The 20,180-nt window shown below is 47.8% G+C and overlaps 1 protein-coding gene across 4 annotated transcripts in view; it reads left to right on the top strand.

Annotated features, from left to right (window-relative positions):
• The first annotated feature begins 932 nt into the window (after positions 1 to 932).
• The window catches only part of gch1 (GTP cyclohydrolase 1), a 70,224-nt gene continuing 50,976 nt past the window's right edge, over positions 933 to 20,180 (top strand). The window contains exon 1 of one of the 4 annotated variants that reach the window (XM_086003222.1): positions 933 to 1,485. In XM_086003222.1, coding sequence (XP_085859348.1) covers positions 1,134 to 1,485 — 352 coding nt within the window. In that variant the 5' untranslated portion in view covers positions 933 to 1,133. The remainder of the gene's footprint in view (positions 1,486 to 20,180) is intronic. The other 3 variants (XR_015080244.1, XM_086003221.1, XM_086003220.1) reach the window with 3 other exon arrangements.

The raw sequence follows: 20,180 nt of genomic DNA, 5'->3' as shown, positions 1-20,180 counted from the left end.
GTATTTTGCTTTTGTCTACATAAACTAAGTTGTTTTTGAATTCTAAGTATAAAAATAAAGAAAAGTTGCTCTAATCAGCATAATCTCTCACAGCAGCCTCTTTCTGAAGTTAGAACAAGTGCTTCAAAATAGTTACTTCAAAAAAGGTCCAGGTTGTTTTGATATCATTTGGAAAACAAATGTATGAATATTATCATAGCTGAGGAAAGACCGAGTTATAGTTGCACTAATACATGCTGGGAGATTCTCCACATTGCATAACTCAGTCTATTGCATCCTGAGAACTTACTGGGTAACCATCTCCACTGCCAGGGAAGTGTAATTACAGCATGACACATTTACATGTAAGTGTGGATGTAAGATTTTATAATGGGAGAAGTTCACAGGCAGGTGTAAGATTTTAATATATAAATATATAGATTGGGAAATATGTAATTTATGTTTTAACAAAAGCAAAATAATTAATTTTGAGCCACGATTATTTGACTTTTTATGAGGACAAAGGGTTTTGGGGAAAATCAAGTCAGTTGAGTAAAAACAGAAAATGCTGGAAACACTCAGGAGGCAGCATCTGTGGAGAGAGGGAGGTAGGGTTAAAGTTTCGACAAAACCCATTTGAGTCGGCGGGTGTCTGCTTTTATTGGTAAGGTTTCCTCAGGCTCAGATAGAGCTCTGATTTGCTGCGTTATGAATATGATTTTTGTTTTGAGCCAGTCAGGCGAAAACGTGACAAGAATTGTTTGCTATCGAGGGGTGTGAAGAGAACATAAATGCCAGCGGCAAAATCTGTGCCAGATCCATCCATTAAGTTAAATTAAAATAGGCAGGCGCAGTGGTGTACGTTTAATTTAACACAGAGAGAGGTGTTGGGTTGTTGGTTGCTGGGGATTCCGGTGGGAGGGCTGATCGCTTTGTTTGGGGGCTGGGATTGGACACTTGAGAGTGATCTCAGAGAAGTTTTCAATGAATGCGAATGACGCAACCAGGGAGCGGAGATCCCCGCAGCCAATGGCAGGTCGCCAGTCCAGAGCTATTTGTACTGAAGGAGCCGGAAATATTAGTATTGTGTTGGAACGAGCGGCAGCGGCGAATCCTTTCACTTTCCTCTTTCCAGCTCCTGTTCCCCCACATTCATGGATTGCGGAAAGCAGATAGCTAAAGGGGGCAAGGCCGAGGGGCAGAGCGGCGGTGCCGGTTCGGGCAAGCTGCCCATGCCTGCTGCCGGTGGTGCCAAGGGCTGGGCGAACGGGCACTCGGAGCCGCCCGAGTGGCAGGCGCCCCAGAGAGCGCCGGCTCAGTGGAAGGAGGAGCGGACCCGCAGCCATGAGGACAACCAGATGAGTTTGCCGAGTCTGGAAGCCGCCTACTCGGCTATCCTGAAGGGGCTCGGGGAGGACCCCGAACGGCAAGGGCTCCTCAGGACACCGTGGAGAGCCGCCACGGCCATGCAGTTCTTCACCAAGGGTTACCAGGAGAAGATTTCAGGTAGAGTCAGCGTGACGAGGAATCGGGGGCTCACCTCCCTTTTACTGCCTTCAAAAAACTCTTCCGTGTTTCTCTCGCTCTGTGATTTGACATAAAATATTTTAGGAATGTCCTAATTTTCGGTTTAATATAAACATTTGCTACATGTGTAATGATGGGCAGTGGTTCTGATTTTGAGAGATTGTGGTTGTTTGGAGGTGGTATCGCTGTCTTGAAAAGCCCCTTTTGATTTGGTGTTATTCGGTTTCTCACTCATTCACTAAAGTTTGTTTCTGAATATACTGTAGTCAGCGCCGCCGTAACAAGGTGTTTGACAGTCCTAAAAGAATCGTTTTGTGTTCTTTCTCCCCTCCCCGAATTGTATCACCTCCTCTGGCTAAGAGGGCAGGGAACCTGCTCGGCCAATTGGGCTTCAACCAAAAAGTAGAAGGACCCAACGTGAAGTATCAGTGTACATATGTTCGGTGTTTGGCCTTGTGGGGGAGTGCAGATTGACATGTCTTTATATCCCGAACAACCCAACTGAAATCGCGAGCAGGTTTGTGGCGATTTCTAATATTCCCTGCGTGCCACCCTGATAGTGAAAATCTCCAAAGCTGAACTGTCGATAGTTTATACGTGACTTTAAAACAAATTGTCTGCTAGAATAAACCAGTAATTCAGCATCCCTAACAGCACGCCTATTGTATTACCAAGCATTTTAAAGTCAGTGTTATTAAAGATACCAAAGCTAACTTAATCCTCTGCTCAGTTTTGTTTCAGCAGGCTGTGCCCTGTTTGTTTTCATTTAGCAAACCATTAGATTCTCAATGTGAATTTCACGTAACTAAAAGAAGACAGATCTGCGAATTTTAAATTGGTCTGCAAACCCCCCCTCTACTACAGGGGAGGAAACAAATTAGGCTCTGGAAAGTGAAATTGATGTGCCTCAATAAATCCGAGACTCGATGTTAGCGAAACAAAACAAGGCTTTTATTGACTTAGAAGGTAACACACAGAGGAGAATGTATCTTCCATCCAGAGGTCTGCCGTACTGGATGTGCTGCAGGCTGGGCCAGCTTACATAGGAGCCAGGTATGGGCGGAGCCCTACACACAGTACAATACAATGGAAATGAAACTGAAGCCAACCACAGTCACAGGCAGAGAAATACTGATGAGTGATGAATGGAATATTTCATCACAGAAACCATGTGCCGTGTATGCTTTTGTAATTTTTTAGACCTATATGTGTTTCACTGGTGAGATGTACTTACTTTACAGTGATGACCAGACTCATTTATTTAAAACAGCCGGTCCCTTCAGGAATATTTGATATAGTTTTTAGGATATATAAGATTTTGTAATAAAATGCAATCAAATCTATAATTCAGTCGTTCGTACATGCCGTGGTCCCATGCAAGGAAGCTTGACTTTACATGGGTTCGCATGATGAAAGGTGATTTCTAATTGCAAGAAAACCTGTAATTTCTCAATCAGATCTCTGTTAGATCCGTGATTCTGAGAGTATTGTGGCGGAGCCACCAAGGGTCTCAGAACAATTAGTAATAATCCCTTTAACTACAGTGTAGTGCAGCCGCGGACTGCACCTTTAAACTGCCTGTTAACTACTGTATTGTGTTTTCCTGCACTTCACGTGATGACGTCATGACGCCGATCACGTGACCACCAGTGGCGCGAAGAACGCGATGACGTCATGACGTCAGCTTCAAGAATCTTACAGTAGTCGTCGAGTGCCCAGCAAGCTGATTAGACCTGTGTACCATTTCTCCTGTAGTTTCCCTGTTAACTTCATTGTTCATTAAAACCTGTTGATTTGATTCATCGAGTCGAATACCTTATTCAGATAGGAACCTCCGTTCCTACATTGGTGACCCCGATCTCGTCGGACAACTTTCGTCGAGGATGAACATGAACGCCGTCGCCCTTAAACTGCCGCAGTTCTGGGAACAGCAGCTAGCAGCATGGTTTTTCCAGGCAGAAGCACAGTTCGCTCTCCGGGAGGTCACAGCAGATGCAACCCGTTATTATTATGTGGTTGCCGCTCTCGACAGTGCCACGGCCTCGCGGGTCGTCAGCATCCTTGGCAGCCCACCGGAGGATTGCAAGTACGAAGCGCTTAAAGCCCGTTTGCTACAGATATTTGATCTTAATAAGTCGGAGCGGGCACGCAAGCTTATTTCCATGCCTGGCCTCGGGGACTCAAAACCGTCAGAGCTGATGAGTCAAATGCTCACGCTGTTGGGCGCGGAACCTCAATGTTTTTTATTCCGTGAGCTTTTCCTCTGCCAGCTACCTGAACCGGTTCAGGTGGCTTTGGCCAACACTGCCATCACAGACGGTGCTGAACTCGCTGCAGAGGCAGACGAGATATTTACTGTTACTCAGCAATGTTGTGCAGCCACGAGGCGCCTTTCCCCCACGCGAGCGAAGCCCAACCCTCCCCCAGCAGGATGGTGCGCGTACCATGCCCGTTTTGGCGCCAAAGCTCGATGCTGCCGGCCTCCTTGCAGTTTCCCTCAAGAAAAAAAAAACTTCAACAAGCCCGCATCCTCCCGGACGGACGACAAAGTCTGAAAAGCACGGCAAGTTAGCTATGGCGGCGGGCTCAGCGGGCAAACTCATTTACGTTACGGATTCTGTTACGGGCTGACGATTCCTGTGCGACACTGGTTCACAGTGCAGCATCCTGCCAGCTTCAAAGCTGGACCTACTATCCGGCGGCCAGGGGCCTTCCCTCGTGGTGATAAACGGCGCTGCCATGCGTACGTTCGGTAAATGGACGGTAAACTTAACCTTCGCCGGTCAGCGTTTTGTCTGCGACTTTATTACAGCTAAGGTCTCACAGGCCATCCTGAGGGCTGATTTTTTCTGTGCCAACGGTCTGCTGGTCGACGTCCAACACTGCCGACTCATTAATGCGTCCACTTTCCACGCAGTGCCCTGCCACCGCAGCACCGCCGTGTCCTGGTCGGTGGCCTGTGCGGTTCCGTCGCAAGACGGGTTTACGCGCCTGCTCGGCGAATTCCCGGAGCTCACCAGGCCTACTTTTTCGGTTGCAGGCACACGGCACGGGGTGGAGCACCATATCTCCACGACTAGAGCACCCGTTTACGCTCGGGTGCGGCGATTAGAAGCCGGCAAGCTGGCAGCCGCAAAGGCTGAGTTCCAGACCATGGAGCGCCTCGGGATCATCCGGCGTTCGGACAGCCCTTGGTCCTCCCCACTGCATATAGTACCCAAACCAGGCGGCGGATGGCGACCTTGCGGGGATTACAGACGCTTAAACGACGCCACGACACCGGACAGGTATCCTATTCCCCACATCCAAGATTTTTCGGCACATCTGGCTGGCAACTCTATATTTTCTAAAGTGGATCTCGTTCGTGGATATCACCAAGTTCCGGTGCACCCTGCAGACGTCCCCAAAATGGCAGTCATCACTCCGTTCGGCCTTTTTGCGTTCCTCCGCATGCCATTCGGTCTGAAAAACGCAGCTCAAGCATTCCAGCGGTTGATGGACTCTGTCTTACGGGACCTGCCCTTCATTTTTGTATATTTGGACGACATCCTAATAGCCAGCAAGGATACGACAGCTCACATGGCCCATTTACGTACACTTTTCGCCCGGCTCAGCCAACACGGCCTTATTGTCAATCCGGCCAAATGCACGTTTGGAGTATCCAGTATTGATTTCCTGGGACACAGGATTACCCCAGAAGGCGCCGTCCCGCTAGCCACCAAGGTAGAGGCAGTTACCGCATTCCTGCAGCCTCACACAGTCAAACCCCTGCAAGAGTTCTTGGGGATGGTAAATTTTTATCATCGTTTCGTCCCCAAGGCGGCCCGGTTAATGCAACCTCTGTACGAAGCACTAAAAGGAAAGTCGGGCAAGGATGTTCTCACTTGGACACCGCAAATGGACCAGGCGTTCCGCGATACCAAGGTGGCGTTGGCGGATGCAACTATGCTAGCACACCCACTCCCGGGCGCGACTGTTGCCCTCACTACGGATGCCTCCGACTACGCCATCGGAGCAGTTCAAGAGCAGTGGGTCGACGGGGGTTGGCAGCCGTTAGCCTTTTTCAGCCGCCAACTGTGCAAGAACGAGCGAAAGTATAGCACTTTTGACAGAGAGTTGCTAGCCCTGTTTTTGGCCATCCGGCATTTCCGTTTCCTTCCAGAAGGCCGTCCATTCACTGCATTCGTGGACCGCAAGCCGCTCACCTTCGCCATGGCCAAAACGGCGGAACCTTGGTCAGCGCGGCAGCAGCGCCACCTCACGTTTATATCCAAATTCACAACGGATTTGCGGCACGTGTCAGGCAAGGATAATCTCGTGGCGGATTGCTTTTCCCGGGTTCCAGTCCAGGCAGTCCACCTGGGCATCGATTTCGTCGGACTGGCAGAGGATCAACTGGCAGACCCAGAGGTACAAGCATCTAGGACCACGCCTTCCAGTTGGCAGGTTGCAGACGTGCTGTTTCAAGCAGCAGGAACCACGCTCTTGTGCAACACATCCATGGGAGTGCCCCGGCCCATTGTGCCAGTCGAATGGCGCAAAAAAGTATTCCAGGCAATCCACGGGTTATCTCACCCGGGGATGCGGGCTTCTCAACGGCTAATGTCCCGCAAATTTGTTTGGAAAGGCATGCATTTGGACGTCCGAGACTGGACAAACAATTGTGTCGATTGTCAAAAATCCAAAGTCCACCGTCACGTCAAGGCTCCGGTGGCCAACTTCCCGGTGCCTGAGCGCTGTTTCGACCACGTTCACGTGGATTTAGTAGGTCCCCTTCCCGGGTCACGTGGATTCACACACCTCCTGACGGTGGTAGACCGGACCACCAGGTGGCCAGAGGCGATTCCCTTGGCCGCTACCACCGCAGCAGACGTCGCCAGGGCGTTTCTTTCGTCGTGGGTGGCTCGGTTCGGGGTGCCATCGGACATCTCCTCGGACCGCGGTCCGCAATTCACATCAGAGCTGTGGAACGCAGTGGCACAAGGCCTGGGTACCAAGCTGCACCGTTCCACCGCGTACCATTCGCAGGCGAATGGTCTGTGCGAAAGGTTCCATCGGTCTCTCAAAGCGTCCCTCCGTGCCAGCTTGAGGGGACCCAACTGGGTGGACAGGCTCCCATGGGTGATGCTGGGCCTCCGGACAGCCCCAAAGGAGGATCTTCAGTCTTCATCGGCTGAGCTGGTTTATGGCCAGACACTCCGAGTGCCAGGTGACTTTCTCCCTCCACACACCGAACCATGGTCTGCAGCTCAACAGCTCCTGCTACATCAGGAGGCGGCTAGGAATTTCCTGCCCATCCCAACCTTGCAGCATGACCTGCAGAGGCCTCATGTCCTGGCAGAGCTCATGAGTTCGGACTATGTCTTTATTAGACAGGACGGTCACAGAGACCTGCTCAAGCCGCCACATACCGGACCTTTTCGTGTCATCTCAGGGGAAAAGTTTTTCACAGTCGAAGTCGGTGGAAAGTCCAATACCATCTCTATCGACCGGCTCAAACCAGCCCACCTCGATCGGAGTGAGCCTGTCGTGGCCGCCCAACCGCCTCGCTGCGGCCGACCGCCGTTGGCCGCCAGACCAGCCGTGCACCAGCCCGCCGTCGAACAGCCCGATTCGGCCTCAGACGTGCCTGCACCTCTGACTACCATTTCTGCCTCGCCCGAGACGCTGCTTCTGCCGCAATCCGGCACTGGTTCATCTACTAACGCCCCGTTTCTGCTGCCTGAGTTTCGTCGCCGTTCGGCCAGGATCATTAAACCGCCTACTCGGTTGACAATGTCCGTTAAAATGGATTCTGGGGGGGGCGCCTGTGGCGGAGCCACCAAGGGTCTCAGAACAATTAGTAATAATCCCTTTAACTACAGTGTAGTGCAGCCGCGGACTGCACCTTTAAACTGCCTGTTAACTGTACTGTATTGTGTTTTCCTGCACTCCACGCGATGACGTCATGACGCCGATCACGTGACCACCAGTGGCGCGAAGAACACGATGACGTCATGATGTCAGCTTCCAGAATCTTCCAGTAGTCGTCGAGTGCCCAGCAAGCTGATCAGACCTGTGTACCGTTTCTCCTGTAGTTTCCCTGTTAACTTCGTTGTTCATTAAAACCTGTTGATTTGATTCATCGAGTCGAATACCTTATTCAGATAGGAACCTCCGTTCCTACAGTATGATGTTTTTCAATAACTACACGGATGCTGTAACTTAACAATCAACAGGTATTTACTGGAGTAGGGTAGTCTCAAGACTGGGGGTACAGAGGCATGCTCAAGGCTTATATACAGGTGTGGTCACTGCCGGTACTACAGTATACAGGAGCTGTAAAAGTAGTTCTCTCTTAAAGGTACATACACTACAATTCCTCCCCTTTTAGATTAGCAGTACCCATAATATTCAAATAACAATTAACACTTTAACATGCACGTTAAACAACAATAGTCCATTTATAGATTCAGTCTTTGGGGCGGCTTCCTGATCCTTTCGGGATAGCGCCTTTCCTGAGGTTCTTGTTCTTGGTGCGGAGGCGATTCTGGCCCCTTTTCGTTGGTTAGTTCATCGGTTTCCACTGCTACTGGTTCGGAGGTAGATGCTACCGGTATGTCGGGTTCATCCCCAGGTACACGAGACATGGGGTTGACTCGTTCCTGTGACGCTAAGATCTGATCGACGTGGCGTCTCACAATGTTCTCCCCGACATCCACTGTGTACATTAATGGCCCCTGCCTTGTGCACATCGTTCCGGGTTGCCATTTCTCTGTTCGGTAGTCACGGGCCAAGACTGGTTGTCCTACGTTGAAGCTCCTTGTCGGCTTCTCATTGATGTGCTGGAATTGTTTATTCTCAACATTTCTTCGCACATTTGGTCTGACCAAGTCCAGACGAGATCTCAACCTTCGGTTAAAGAACATCATGGCCGGGGTCTGGTTGGTAACTGCATGTGTCGCGTTTCGGTAGGCTAATAAGAAATTGTCCACCTTATGCTGTAGTGGAATTTCATCGTCGCACATGGCCTTTATCGCCTTTTTAAAGGTTTGTACGAACCTCTCAGCCAATCCATTTGTGGCTGGATGATACGGGGCGGATGTGTAATGCCTTACCCCATTCCTTCTCATAAATTTTCGAAACTTTTCGGGCACAAACTGTGGTCCATTATTAGAGCAAATCTGCTCTGGCAAGCCGTTCCTGGCAAATATGGTCCGTAGGACTGCAATCGTTTTCTCTGTAGTGGTTGAGGACATTTTTATCACCTCAGGCCATTTTGAATGAGCATCCACTGCTATTAAGAACATTGAGTCCATGAATGGACCAGCGAAATCAATATGCACCCGTTGCCATGGAAAGGAGGGCCACTCCCATGGGTGTAGAGGGGCATGTGGTGGTGCATTTTGGACCTTCTGGCATCCTGAGCAGCTCTTGGTTAGGTCTTCGATTTGTTGATCGATTCCCAGTCGCCACACATAAGCCCTAGCAAGGCTTTTCATTTTCACTTCCCCCCCGCCAGATGACCTTCATGAAGCTCATTTAGCACTCTCTCCCTTAACTTGGGTAGAATCACCACTCTGGATCCACACATCACTGTCCCCTGGCATACTGACAGCTGTTCTCTTCTGGATGAGAAGGCTGGCAACAGTGAGTCGCCATGTGTTGGCCATCCCCTCACTGTCAAATCATATACCTGAGACAGCGTCGGATCATTGCGGGTCTCCTTCGCTATATCCGCATTCGTTACTGGCAATCGTTCAATTATTGACGAATAAAATATCTCGATAGGGTCCACTGCTGGTGCTTCCTCCACAGTAGGCAGTGGCAGGCGTGATAGCCCATCAGCGTTTCCATGCTGTTTCGTGCCTTTATATTCTATTTCATATTGATTCGCCCCTAGAAACAGGGACCATCTTTGTAACCGTTGTACAGTCATCACTGGAACGCCCTTCTTAGGATTAAAGATGGAGACAAGTGGTTGGTGGTCAGTCAGCAAGGTGAACTTCTGCCCGTGCAGATAGTGGTTGAATTTTTTTACTCCCCATACTAGGCTGAGGGCCTCCCTGTCAATCTGGGCGTAGTTGCGCTCGGCTGAGGTTAGTGACCGAGACGCAAAGGCTACTGGCCTCTCCAACCCGTCTGGGAATTTGTGCGACAGCACCGCTCCAATACCATAGGGTGATGCATCACATGCCAAACGAATTGGTAGTGCTGGGTTGAAATGGGCCAACACCTCTGATGTAATCAATTCTTTGCACTTCTGGAAAGCTCGTCTACGTTCGTCATTCCACTTCCATGGTACCCCTGTTTGCAGTAGGGTGTTCAGTGGGTGTAATACCGTGGACAAATTTGGTAACAACTTATGGTAGTAGTTTACCAGCCCGAGGAACAACCTCAGTTGTGTCACATTTTCCGGTGCTGGAGCCTTGACTACTGCCTCAATCTTGTCAGGGGACTTATGTAACCCCTCTTCATCGATGACGTGGCCAAATACGAGATCTGCTTCTGGAAAAACTCGCACTTGTGGCGATTAGCTCGTAGCCCATATTCCTTTAATCTGGTGAGCACCTTCTCCAAGTTGGCGAGGTGATCACTGTCATTTTCGCCCATGACCAGGATGTCGTCCAAATAACACTGGGTCGCTGGAATCACTTGCAGGACTTGATCCATCGCCCTTTGCCAAACAGCCGGAGCCGATGCTACCCCGAACACCAATCGGTTGTACTGATAGAGACCTTTATGAGTGTTGATCGTGAGGTATTGTTTCGAGGCTTCTTCTACCTCCATTTGCAAGTACGCCTGGGCTAGATCAATTTTGGTGAAGCATTTACCTCCAGATAGCGAGGTGAAAATATCCTCAATTCGTGGAAGCGGATATTGTACCGTGTGAAGGACTGGGTTCACTGTCACCTTAAAATCCCCACAGATGCGGACCTTCTTTGGTTCCCCAGGCGTATTACTCAACGACCTCTTCATTACAGGAACGATGGGTGTAGCCCACTCGCTCCAGTCTACTTCGGACAGTACTCCTGAACGTTCCAACCCTTCCAGCTCTGCTTCGACGGCTGGTCTGATCGCTTAAGGCACTGGTCTGGCCTTCAGAAACTTTGGGCTTGCATTTTCCTCTATTTTAATCGTTGCTGTTATGCCTTTTAGTGTTCCGAGTCCCTCCTGGAACACTTCTTTTGCGTCAGTTAGCATTTTTGACAGTCGTCCAGGTGTGACGTCGTCATCCTTTTTGGCCTCAACCTTCAGTGCCTGTATGGAATGCCAATCTAATTGTATCTTCCGGATCCATTCACGTCCTAGCAGTGGTGGTCCTCCATCTGGCAATACATCTAAGTCCATTTTAGCTATTTCCTGGCCTTTGTATATCACTTTCACCCTTATTTTTCCTTTGGGGTAGACTTTTTGCCCCGTGTATGTCTTCAAGACAATCTCTAGCTTTCAAGGGTATATGTGAAAATAGCCGCTTGTAGTCCCTTTGGTTTATGACTGTTAGGGCTGATCCTGTGTCCAATTCCATTTTCACTTGGACTCCGTCTATCTTGAGCGTGACCCAGATAGTCTGGTGATCCTCCATTTTAGTTACCTTATGTAGTTTCAGACAACCCAGCTCCTTGCTTCCGGAGTCTGTGTCACTTTTCTGTTCATCTGAACTACTGTCCATCACCTTGTGTACCTTTTTGTACTTCTCCTGTGGAGATTTCTTGCTGTTGGTTTTCTTCCCAGACCTGCAGACTCTTGCTATGTGTCCTGCTTTCCCACACTGTCTGCATACTTGGTCCTTGAACCAACAATCCTTCTGGTCGTGTGTTGTTCTGCTGCAGCGATAACACTTCCCTGTTCCATAGGACATTTCATTGGTGCCATATTCTTGCGGTTTCCGTTGTATCTCTGCAGCGCCCCTTGCGGCTGCTTCGTGTGATACTGCCATACTAAAAGCCTTGTCCAGCGTAAGATCCTTTTCTGATAGAAGCCGTTTCTGGGTTCCTTCACTTTGAAGCCCACACACAAACTTGTCCCTTAACTTATCTGCTAGTCCCACGCCAAACTGGCAGTGTTTCGATAGCTTGCGCAGTTCTGTTAAGTACTCCGCATTGCTTTTGTCTTTGTGTTGGTTCCTTTTATGGAACTTGAATCGTTCTGCTATCAGCAGTGGTGTGGGGTTTAAGTGGTCCTGTAGGATTTCTACTATGCTTTCGAAATTCTTATTCACGGGCTTCTCTGGGTTATTAGGTTTCGCAGTAACCCATAAGTTTTTGCACCCATGGAATTTAACAAAACCAGTGCTTTCCTAGCATCTGGCACTTCATTCGCCCTGCAGTACACCTCAATATGTTCCACATATGTCGCCCAATCTTCGACTTCCTTGTCGAACATAGAGATACTGCCACTCTTCGGCATCCCTGGGTGTGATTTAACTGTCCAAAATGGCGTCTCCCGCGCTTTCCCTTCTTCTCCACTGGCACAAAATGGCATCTCCCGCGCTTTCCTTTCTTCCCGCGCTCGCCCTTCTTCTCCACTGCGGCTTCTAAAAATGGCGTCTCCCGCGCTCTTCCTTCTCCGCGGCTCAATGGCGTCTCCCTCGCTCTCCCTTCTTCTCCCCGCGGACACTGTTCAGCCCTTGAGCCCTGGCTGTGCTCTGCGCATTTTTTTCTGTGCGCTTTTCCCGTTTCCGCCGCTCGGTTCTGAACCCAGCTGCTGCTTTACCCTCTCTCTTACCCCGTCGACGCTGCTCGGCTTTTTCTCTGCCGTCGGTCGGCTCCAGCCGCCGCTGTCCGGGAAGGGTCTGCGCTGTACATGTCGTCAGTCTGTTGCTGATCGTCGTGGCTGGGGAACCAAGCCCGGCTCTCCACAGCCTCCCTGCGATGTTCACTCTCTGCCAGACGACTGGGCGGTTGCTCGTGGTCGACGCCCGTGCTTCTGGCCTCGACTTTCTTCCACCTCCCTCCCGGAGCAAATCCTCGAAGGGAAATGCAGAGTTGCAGGTAGATTCAAATCAACACTCATCGCCACTGTTAGATCCGTGATTCTGAGAGTAAGATGTTTTTCAATAACTACACGGATGCTGTAACTTAACAATCAACAGGTATTTACTGGAGTAGGGTAGTCTCAAGACTGGGGGTACAGAGGCATGCTCAAGGCTTATATACAGGTGTGGTCACTGCTGGTACTACAGCATACAGGAGCTGTAAAAGTAGTTCTCTCTTCAAGGTACGTACACTACAATCTCTATTCTCAACGACCCAATGTTTACACCTAGGATGACGCGTCAAAACTAACCTTTCATATTAGGATAAGTTGATCGCATCTGTATCTTCAAACCCCATTGATTATTTTTGCTTGCAATTTTTTGCCAGGAATAAATTACTGTAATAACACTTCTAGGATGGCACTGTTTCAAAAGTTGGAGCAGGGTTGATTTCGGTAATTATACTGGCTTGGTGATCTAGTTCTAGGACCTACTTTCTCTTAGATTTCTATCGACATCTAAACAAGCTAACCTTGATATGTTTTAATCAGAGCGAGTTATATGTATGATATTTTCTAATTGTAATTTGTGGACCATATTAAGAGCAAATAGTTAACCGTAAAATATACATTTTTTAACTTTGCACTTCTAATCTTCAGATGAGTTGATAATCTGATGGGCTTTGTTTATTTTCTTTTTGTTTGAGGTGTACCAGAGGTGTACCAATGTGTCAAGCAGAAACTTAGACTTGTAATTTTAGCTCCCTCCGCCAAACTATGTTCTGCTCTAGGGCAGAACATAATTCAAGTCTTACACATAAGATTCTTCAATCATTTACAAGGGAAGAGTAGCTGAGATGGTTTCCCGTTGCCGTCCTCATGGTTTTTATCTTCGGAATGCCATCTCCTAGGTGGCCTTCTACCAAAACCTGGGTGACCTTCTACCAAAACTAAGGAGCCTCACCTAGCTTTTACGATCGGGTGTGGACCACTTGCACCCACTGGAAATAAGTACCCCAGCTGGACGTCAAGCCAGTATTCAGAGTTGGCACTCTGGTCTCCGCTCGGCAGAGCTGTCTGGAGTGGGACCCGAACGCAACCCTTCTGACTCAGGCAGGAATACTACCATTGAATCAGTGGTCACTCCTAATCTTAGGTACCTGTTTATATATTGTAATAACTTTAAGATGTCAGAGGCAAATTTCAATGCAACTGATGGTAGATGATGTCAGTAAGTACACGAGAGCATGATGTCAGTAAGTACACGAGAGCTTAATGAAATTCTGGCAGTATATTCGTAGTCTGGTTATCTCCTGCAACTCTTCAGTACACAAAACTGTTAAGATAACCCTTTATCCTGCTAGAATAAAGAAAGAAATCTCTGTTTATTACAAATGCAGTCACTTTTATTGCCTTGCCATTGTGCCAAAGGTATATGCATCCATTTACATCACATCTGTTAGATAATTGTGCCACATACACTCTTGAATTTGCTCCTGTAACGTTAAATTTGTAAAGGATTTGCACTTCATCCTATGAGTCATTCTATGAGTAATACTATTTGTATCCGATTCCACAATCATTTTGATTCAAAAAAAGAGCAGGAAGTGATGCTTTCATTTACAAGAAGCGATGCTTTCATTTACAAGAAAAGATAAATGATTGCAATGTAGTGTTTTCTGAACTTTTACATCGGAATTGTTAGACCAAAAAAGACCAGGGTCCATCCAGCTCGCCTTCTACCATTCTAGTATTCACATGATACAACGATAATGGAGTTATCAGGGATTCCTTTTACATTTATACTATAACTAGTTGGTCTTCTATGACATTGTACATGGGAGTTAAGACCAAGATCACTTTTAAGTCAAGCAGGGTTAGAGGGTGGGAAATAATTGGAGTAGGGCTGAGGGAAGAATGCAGAACTGGTCAAAGGGGGAGGAGGGTACAGCGGTGTTAAGAGACCAGAAGGGTATGTGTAAAGCCGCACTCAGGCACTCAGGATTATTTCTTAATAGAAAATATGTTCACTGGAGTATTGCAGTGAGCATGAACATCGGTTTAAACCTGCTAGTAGAATGTGAAATAAAATTCAGCCTAATTTGTTTTTGAATCCTAATTAGTGAACCAAAGGATTGGAATTGGGTCAATGGTTGTCTAGAACAACATTTAATAAGATTACATTTCGTAAGGATAGGAATATAATTAATCTTTGCCTTATGTTTTTTTTAATTCTCTTATGGGATGTGGGCATCGCTGGCAAAGCCAGCATTTATTGCCCATCCCTAATTGCCCTTGAGAAGGTGGTGGTGAGCCGCCGCCTTGAACTGCTGCAGTCTGTGTGGTGAAGGTACTCCCACAGTGCTGTTAGGTAGGGAGTTCCAGGATTTTGACCCAGCAATGATGAAGGAACAGCGATATACTTCCAAGTCAGGATGGTGTGTGACTTGAAGGGGATCTTGGAGGTAGTGGTGTTCCCATGCGCCTGCTGCCCTTGTCCTTCTAGGTGGTAGGGATCACGGGTTTGGGAGGTGCTGCCGAAGAAGCCTTGGCGAGTTGCTGCAGTGCATCTTGTAGATGGTACACACTGCAGCCACGGTACGCCGGTGGTGGAGGGAGTGAATGTTGAAGGTGGTGGATGTGGTGCCAATCAAGCGGGCTGCTTTGTCCTGGATGTTGTCGAGCTTCGAGTGTTGTTGGAGCTGCACTCATCCAGGCAAGTGGAGAGTATTCCATCACACTCCTTACTTGTGCCTTGTAGATGGTGGAAAGACTTTGGGGAGTCAGGAGGTGAGACACTCACCACAGAATACCTAGCCTCTGACCTGCTCTTGCTGCCACAGTATTTATGTGGCTGATCCAGTTAAGTTTCTGGTCAATGGTGACCCCCCCAGGATGTTGATAGTGGGGGATTCGCCAATGGTAATGCCGTTGAATGTCAAGGGGCGGTGGTTAGACTCTCGCTTGTTGGAGATGCTCATTGCCTGGCACTTGTGTGGCACGAATGTTACCTGCCACTTCTCAGCCCAAGCCTGAACATCATCCAGGTCTTGTTGCATGCGGGCATAGATAGCTTCATTATCTGAGTAGTTGTGAATAGCGCTGAACACTGTGCAGTCATCAGCGAACATCCCCATTTCTGACCACCTGTTGGAAGGTCATTGATGAAGCAGCTGAAGATGGTTGGGCCTAGGACACTGCCCTGAGGAACTCTGCAGTGATGTCCTGGGGCTGTGATGATTGACCTTCAACCACCACAACCATCTTCCTTTGTGCTAGGTATGACTCCAGCCAGTGGAGAAGTTTCCCCCCGATTCCCATTGACTTCAGTTTTACTAGGGCTGCTTGATGCCACACTCGGTCACATGCTGCCTTGATGTCAAGGGCAGTCACTCTCACCTCACCTCTGGAATTCAGCTCATTTGTCCATGTTTGGACCAAGGCTATAATGAGGTCGGGAGCTAAATGGTCTTGGCGCAACCCAAACTGGGCATCAGTGAGCAGGTTATTGGTGAGTAAGTGCCGCTTGATAGCACTGTTGATGACACCTTCCATCACTTTGCTGATGATTGAGAGTAGACTGATGGGGTGGTAATTGGCCAGGTTGAATTTGTCCTTTTTGTGGACAGGACACACCTGGGCACAAAATTTGTGGCCTGTGTGTTCTGCAGATTGAGAATAATATAGTGCTTACAGTAATAATTACAGCATGCACCTCACGCATACCCCCCTCTAACTCACACTCAGTGCGCACAAGAGAGTGCAAGGGAAAGAGAGTGCGCATGTTCTCTTTTGCTATCTCGTACACGTGTGCTCTCGGGTGTGTGTTTTTGTGTGTGTGCTCTCGCTCGCTCTCTTGCTCCACTTCCTTGCTGCCTCTGCTGTGTGCGGATCACCATCTCCCCGCGTGAGAAAGAGCAATAGTGCATGAGAGAATCTGTTATTAAGGACAGACTGAGCACTTGGACAAATATGAACTGATTAGAGAAAACAGCATGGATTCGTAAAGGGCAAGTCATGTCTAACAAACCTAGTTTAATTTTTTTTTTAAGGAGGTAACTAACGTGGTCAATAAGGGATTGCCTATGGATGTTTATAGACTTCCAGAAGGCATTCAGTAAGGTTCCACATAAGAGACTGTTAACAAAAATAATAGCGCATGGAATTAGAGGCAACCTAGTGACGTGGGTAGGGAATTGGTTAGGAGGTAGGAGTCTGGGAGTAGGGATAATGGGTACGTACTTAAATTAGCAGGATGTGACTAGTGGTGTTCCCAGGGATATGTGTTAGGGCCTCAGCTTTTCATTATATTTATAAATGACTTGGATGAAGGAATAGAAAGCTGTATATCCAAGTTTTCTGACAGCATCATGTTAGGCGGCACAGTAAATAGTGTGGATGAGAGCAGAAAGTTGCAAAAGGACATTGATAGATTAAGTGAATGGGCAAAACTGTGGCAAATGGAGTTCAGTGTGGGGAAGTGTGAGGTCATCCACTTTGGACCTAAGAAAGGTAGATCGGAGTACTTCTAAATGGAGAGATGCTAGGATCTGTGGAGAAGTAGAGAGATTCAGGGGTCCAAGTACAGAAATCACTTAAAAAAAAAAAAAAAGAAGTGGACAGGTACAAATTTTTTTTAAAAGGCTAATGGAATGTTGGCCTTTATCTTGAGGGGGCTGGAATACAAAGGGGTAGAAGTTATGTTACAGTTATATAAAACGCCGGTGTGATTCCATTTTGAGTACTGCATTTAGTTGGGCACCACACCTCCGGAAGGATAAGGCCTTGGAGCGGGCGCAGCCCAGATTCACCAGAATGGTACCTGTGCTAAAAGGGTTAAATTATGAGGACAGGTTGCAAAGACTAGGCTTGTATTCCCTGGAGTATAGAAGATTAAGGGGTGATCTAATTGAGGTATTTAAAATGATTAAAGGATTTGATAGGGTAGTTAGCGAAAATATTTCCTCTGGTGGGGGGGGGGGTCCAGGACAAGGGGGCATAACCTTAAAATTAGAGCTATGCCTTTCAGGGGTGATATCAAAAAGCACTCCTTCACACAAATGGTAGTGGAAATCTGGAACTATTTCCACCTCCCCCCCACCCCCCCCCCCCCAACTCCAAAAAAATAGCTGTTGGCTAGGTCAGTTGAAAATTTCAAAACTGAGACTGATAGATTTTTGATAGGCAAGGGTATTAAGGGTTACGGAACCAAGACAGATAGATGGAGTTAAGATACACATCAGAGGCTGAATGGGCTTCTCCTGTTCCTATGAGAGGGATCATGTGAATGCTGTCTCTGTCTCTCTCCGGGCATGCTCTCTCACTCTCTTGTCTCTTTGCTCTCTTGCTCTCTGTCTCCTCTTTCTTTCATGTGTGCCCACTTTCTCTCGCTTCTTTATCTCTTTTTGCGTGTGCGATTTCTTGATCTCTCTCTGGCGTACTCTTGTGCATGCTCACTCTCTCTGATTCCCTGTGTCTTTCTCTCATACTCTCCCTCAAATGCACAGTTGCTTTCTTTTTTTGTCATGCTCTATTTCTTGCTTTGGCAATCGCACTCTCTGCACGAACTTACTCTCTGTGCACATGCACTTCCCGTGCTCTCAAGCGTGCTGCGCTGCACTCACTACATTACAACAGTGACTACATTTCAATAATTACTTAATTGGCTGATATTTCATGTTTTTATTTTTTTCCCCTCGCATATGTACTGAGCACTCCCTCTTGCTGCACGCTCTCTCGTGCTTTTCTTCCCTCTTAATTTTTTGCAAATGTTTTGTCTCCTCTCCTTGCCCCTCCCCTTTCCTTGCTGCGGTACAGCTCCACAGCGGAAGCCAAGCGCAAACAGCGGAAGGATCGCACGTTAACCCAAGCACCCCACCCACCCGCCCCTTCAACCACCGTCTGCCCCACCTGTGACAGAGACTGTAGGTCCCACAGTGGACTCATCAGCCACCTGAGAACTCATTTTTAATGTGGAAATAAGTCAACCTCGGTTCCGAGGGACTGCCTAAGAAGAAGACAGTTCCACAGATGTTGGATGATTTCCACTACCTTTCCAAAGTGGAAGTCAATTTGCAATTCCTCGCTGTCATCCCAGAAAACGTAAGATAACTCAACACACGCCTAGGATCCAACTGGTGTTTACAGCTGGTGTTTACTCACTGTAAACATTACTTTGGCACATTGGATCCAAAATTAGCTTGGTGGCAGGAGGCAGAGGGTGATGGTCGAAGGATGTTTTTGTGACCGGAAGCCTGTGTCCAGTGGTGTACCGCAGGGATCGGTGCTGGGTACCTTGCTGTTTGTAGTGTACATTAATGATTTAGATATGAATGTAGGAGGTATGATCAGTAAGTTCATAGATGACACGAAAATTGGTGGAGTGGTAAATAGCGAGGAGGGAAGCCTCAGGTTACAGGACGATATAGACGGGTTGGTCAGATGGGCAGAACAGGGGCAAATGGAATTTAACCCTGAAAAGTGTGAGGTGATGCATTTTGGGAGGACTAACAAGGCAAGGGAATACACAATGAATGGTAGGACCCTAGGAAGGACAGAGGGACCTTGGTGTGCATGTACATAGATCCCTGAATGCAGCAGGACAGGTAGATAAGGTGGTTAAAAAGGCATATGGGATACTTTCCTTCATTAGCCAAGGCATAGAATATAAGAGCAGGGAGGTTATGATGAAGCTGTACAAAACGCTAGTTAGGCCACAGCTGGAATACTGTGTGCAGTTCTGGTCGCCACACTATAGGAAGGATGTGATTGCATTGGAGAGGGTGCAGAGGAGATTCACCAGGATGTTACCTGGGCTAGAGCGCTTCAGCTATGAAGAGAGACTGGACAGGCTGGGGTTATTTACCTTAGAGCAGAGAAGGCTGAGGGGGGGACCTGATTGAGGTGTACAAAATTATGAGGGGCATAGATAGGGTAGATGGAAAGGAACTTTTCCCCTTGGTAGAGAGGTCAATAACCAAGGGGGCATAGTTTCACGGTAAGGGGCAGGAGGTTTAGAGGGGATTTGAGGAAAAACGTTTTCACCCAGAGGGTGGTTGGAATCTGGAACTCACTGCCTGAAAGGGTGGTAGAGACAGGAACCCTCAACATTTAAAAAGCATTAAGATGAGCACTTGAAACGCCATAGCATACAAGGCTACGGACCAAGTGCTGGAAAATGGGATTAGAATAGACAGGGCTTGATGGCCGGCGTGGACACGATGGGCCGAAGGGCCTCTTTCTGTGCTGTATAACTCTGACTGTCTTAACCAGCTGAACCATCGTGGGAGCCTCACTAGGTTATGTATTGTCACTTCAACATGAGTTGTTTTCATATTGTGAGGTAAGCACAGAAATATACATCTATTAAGAAAATATTTGAACATCTCAGCTGAACTGGAGAGAAAATATAAAGTAGAAGTTTGTGTGTTTTGCAGTAAGACTGTTTAGCAGTGCAGGGAAATGTGCATCAATTTGTTTTCACCCAGTTCTACACAATGACGTATTTGTTTAATATCCTTCATTTCATTTTTCCTCACTTCACAATAGTGTTGATAAGCTACACTCGTTGCTTTGTTTTGTTATATTAGTTTTTTCTGTCACCGAAGTGTACACTGAGATGTTTGCAGCAATCCAGACAGTTGCCATATCAACACATTGTCTTTTTGTGATGCAGTTCCTGAAAATAACTGTTAAAGTCAAATTTAATCTCCATTCCT

Source organism: Somniosus microcephalus, chromosome 12 (genome assembly GCF_052327205.1).
Source record: "Somniosus microcephalus isolate GS21.2 chromosome 12, FLI_Smic_1.0, whole genome shotgun sequence".
NCBI lineage: Eukaryota > Metazoa > Chordata > Chondrichthyes > Squaliformes > Somniosidae > Somniosus > Somniosus microcephalus.
This window is presented reverse-complemented; position numbering and strand designations above follow the sequence as displayed.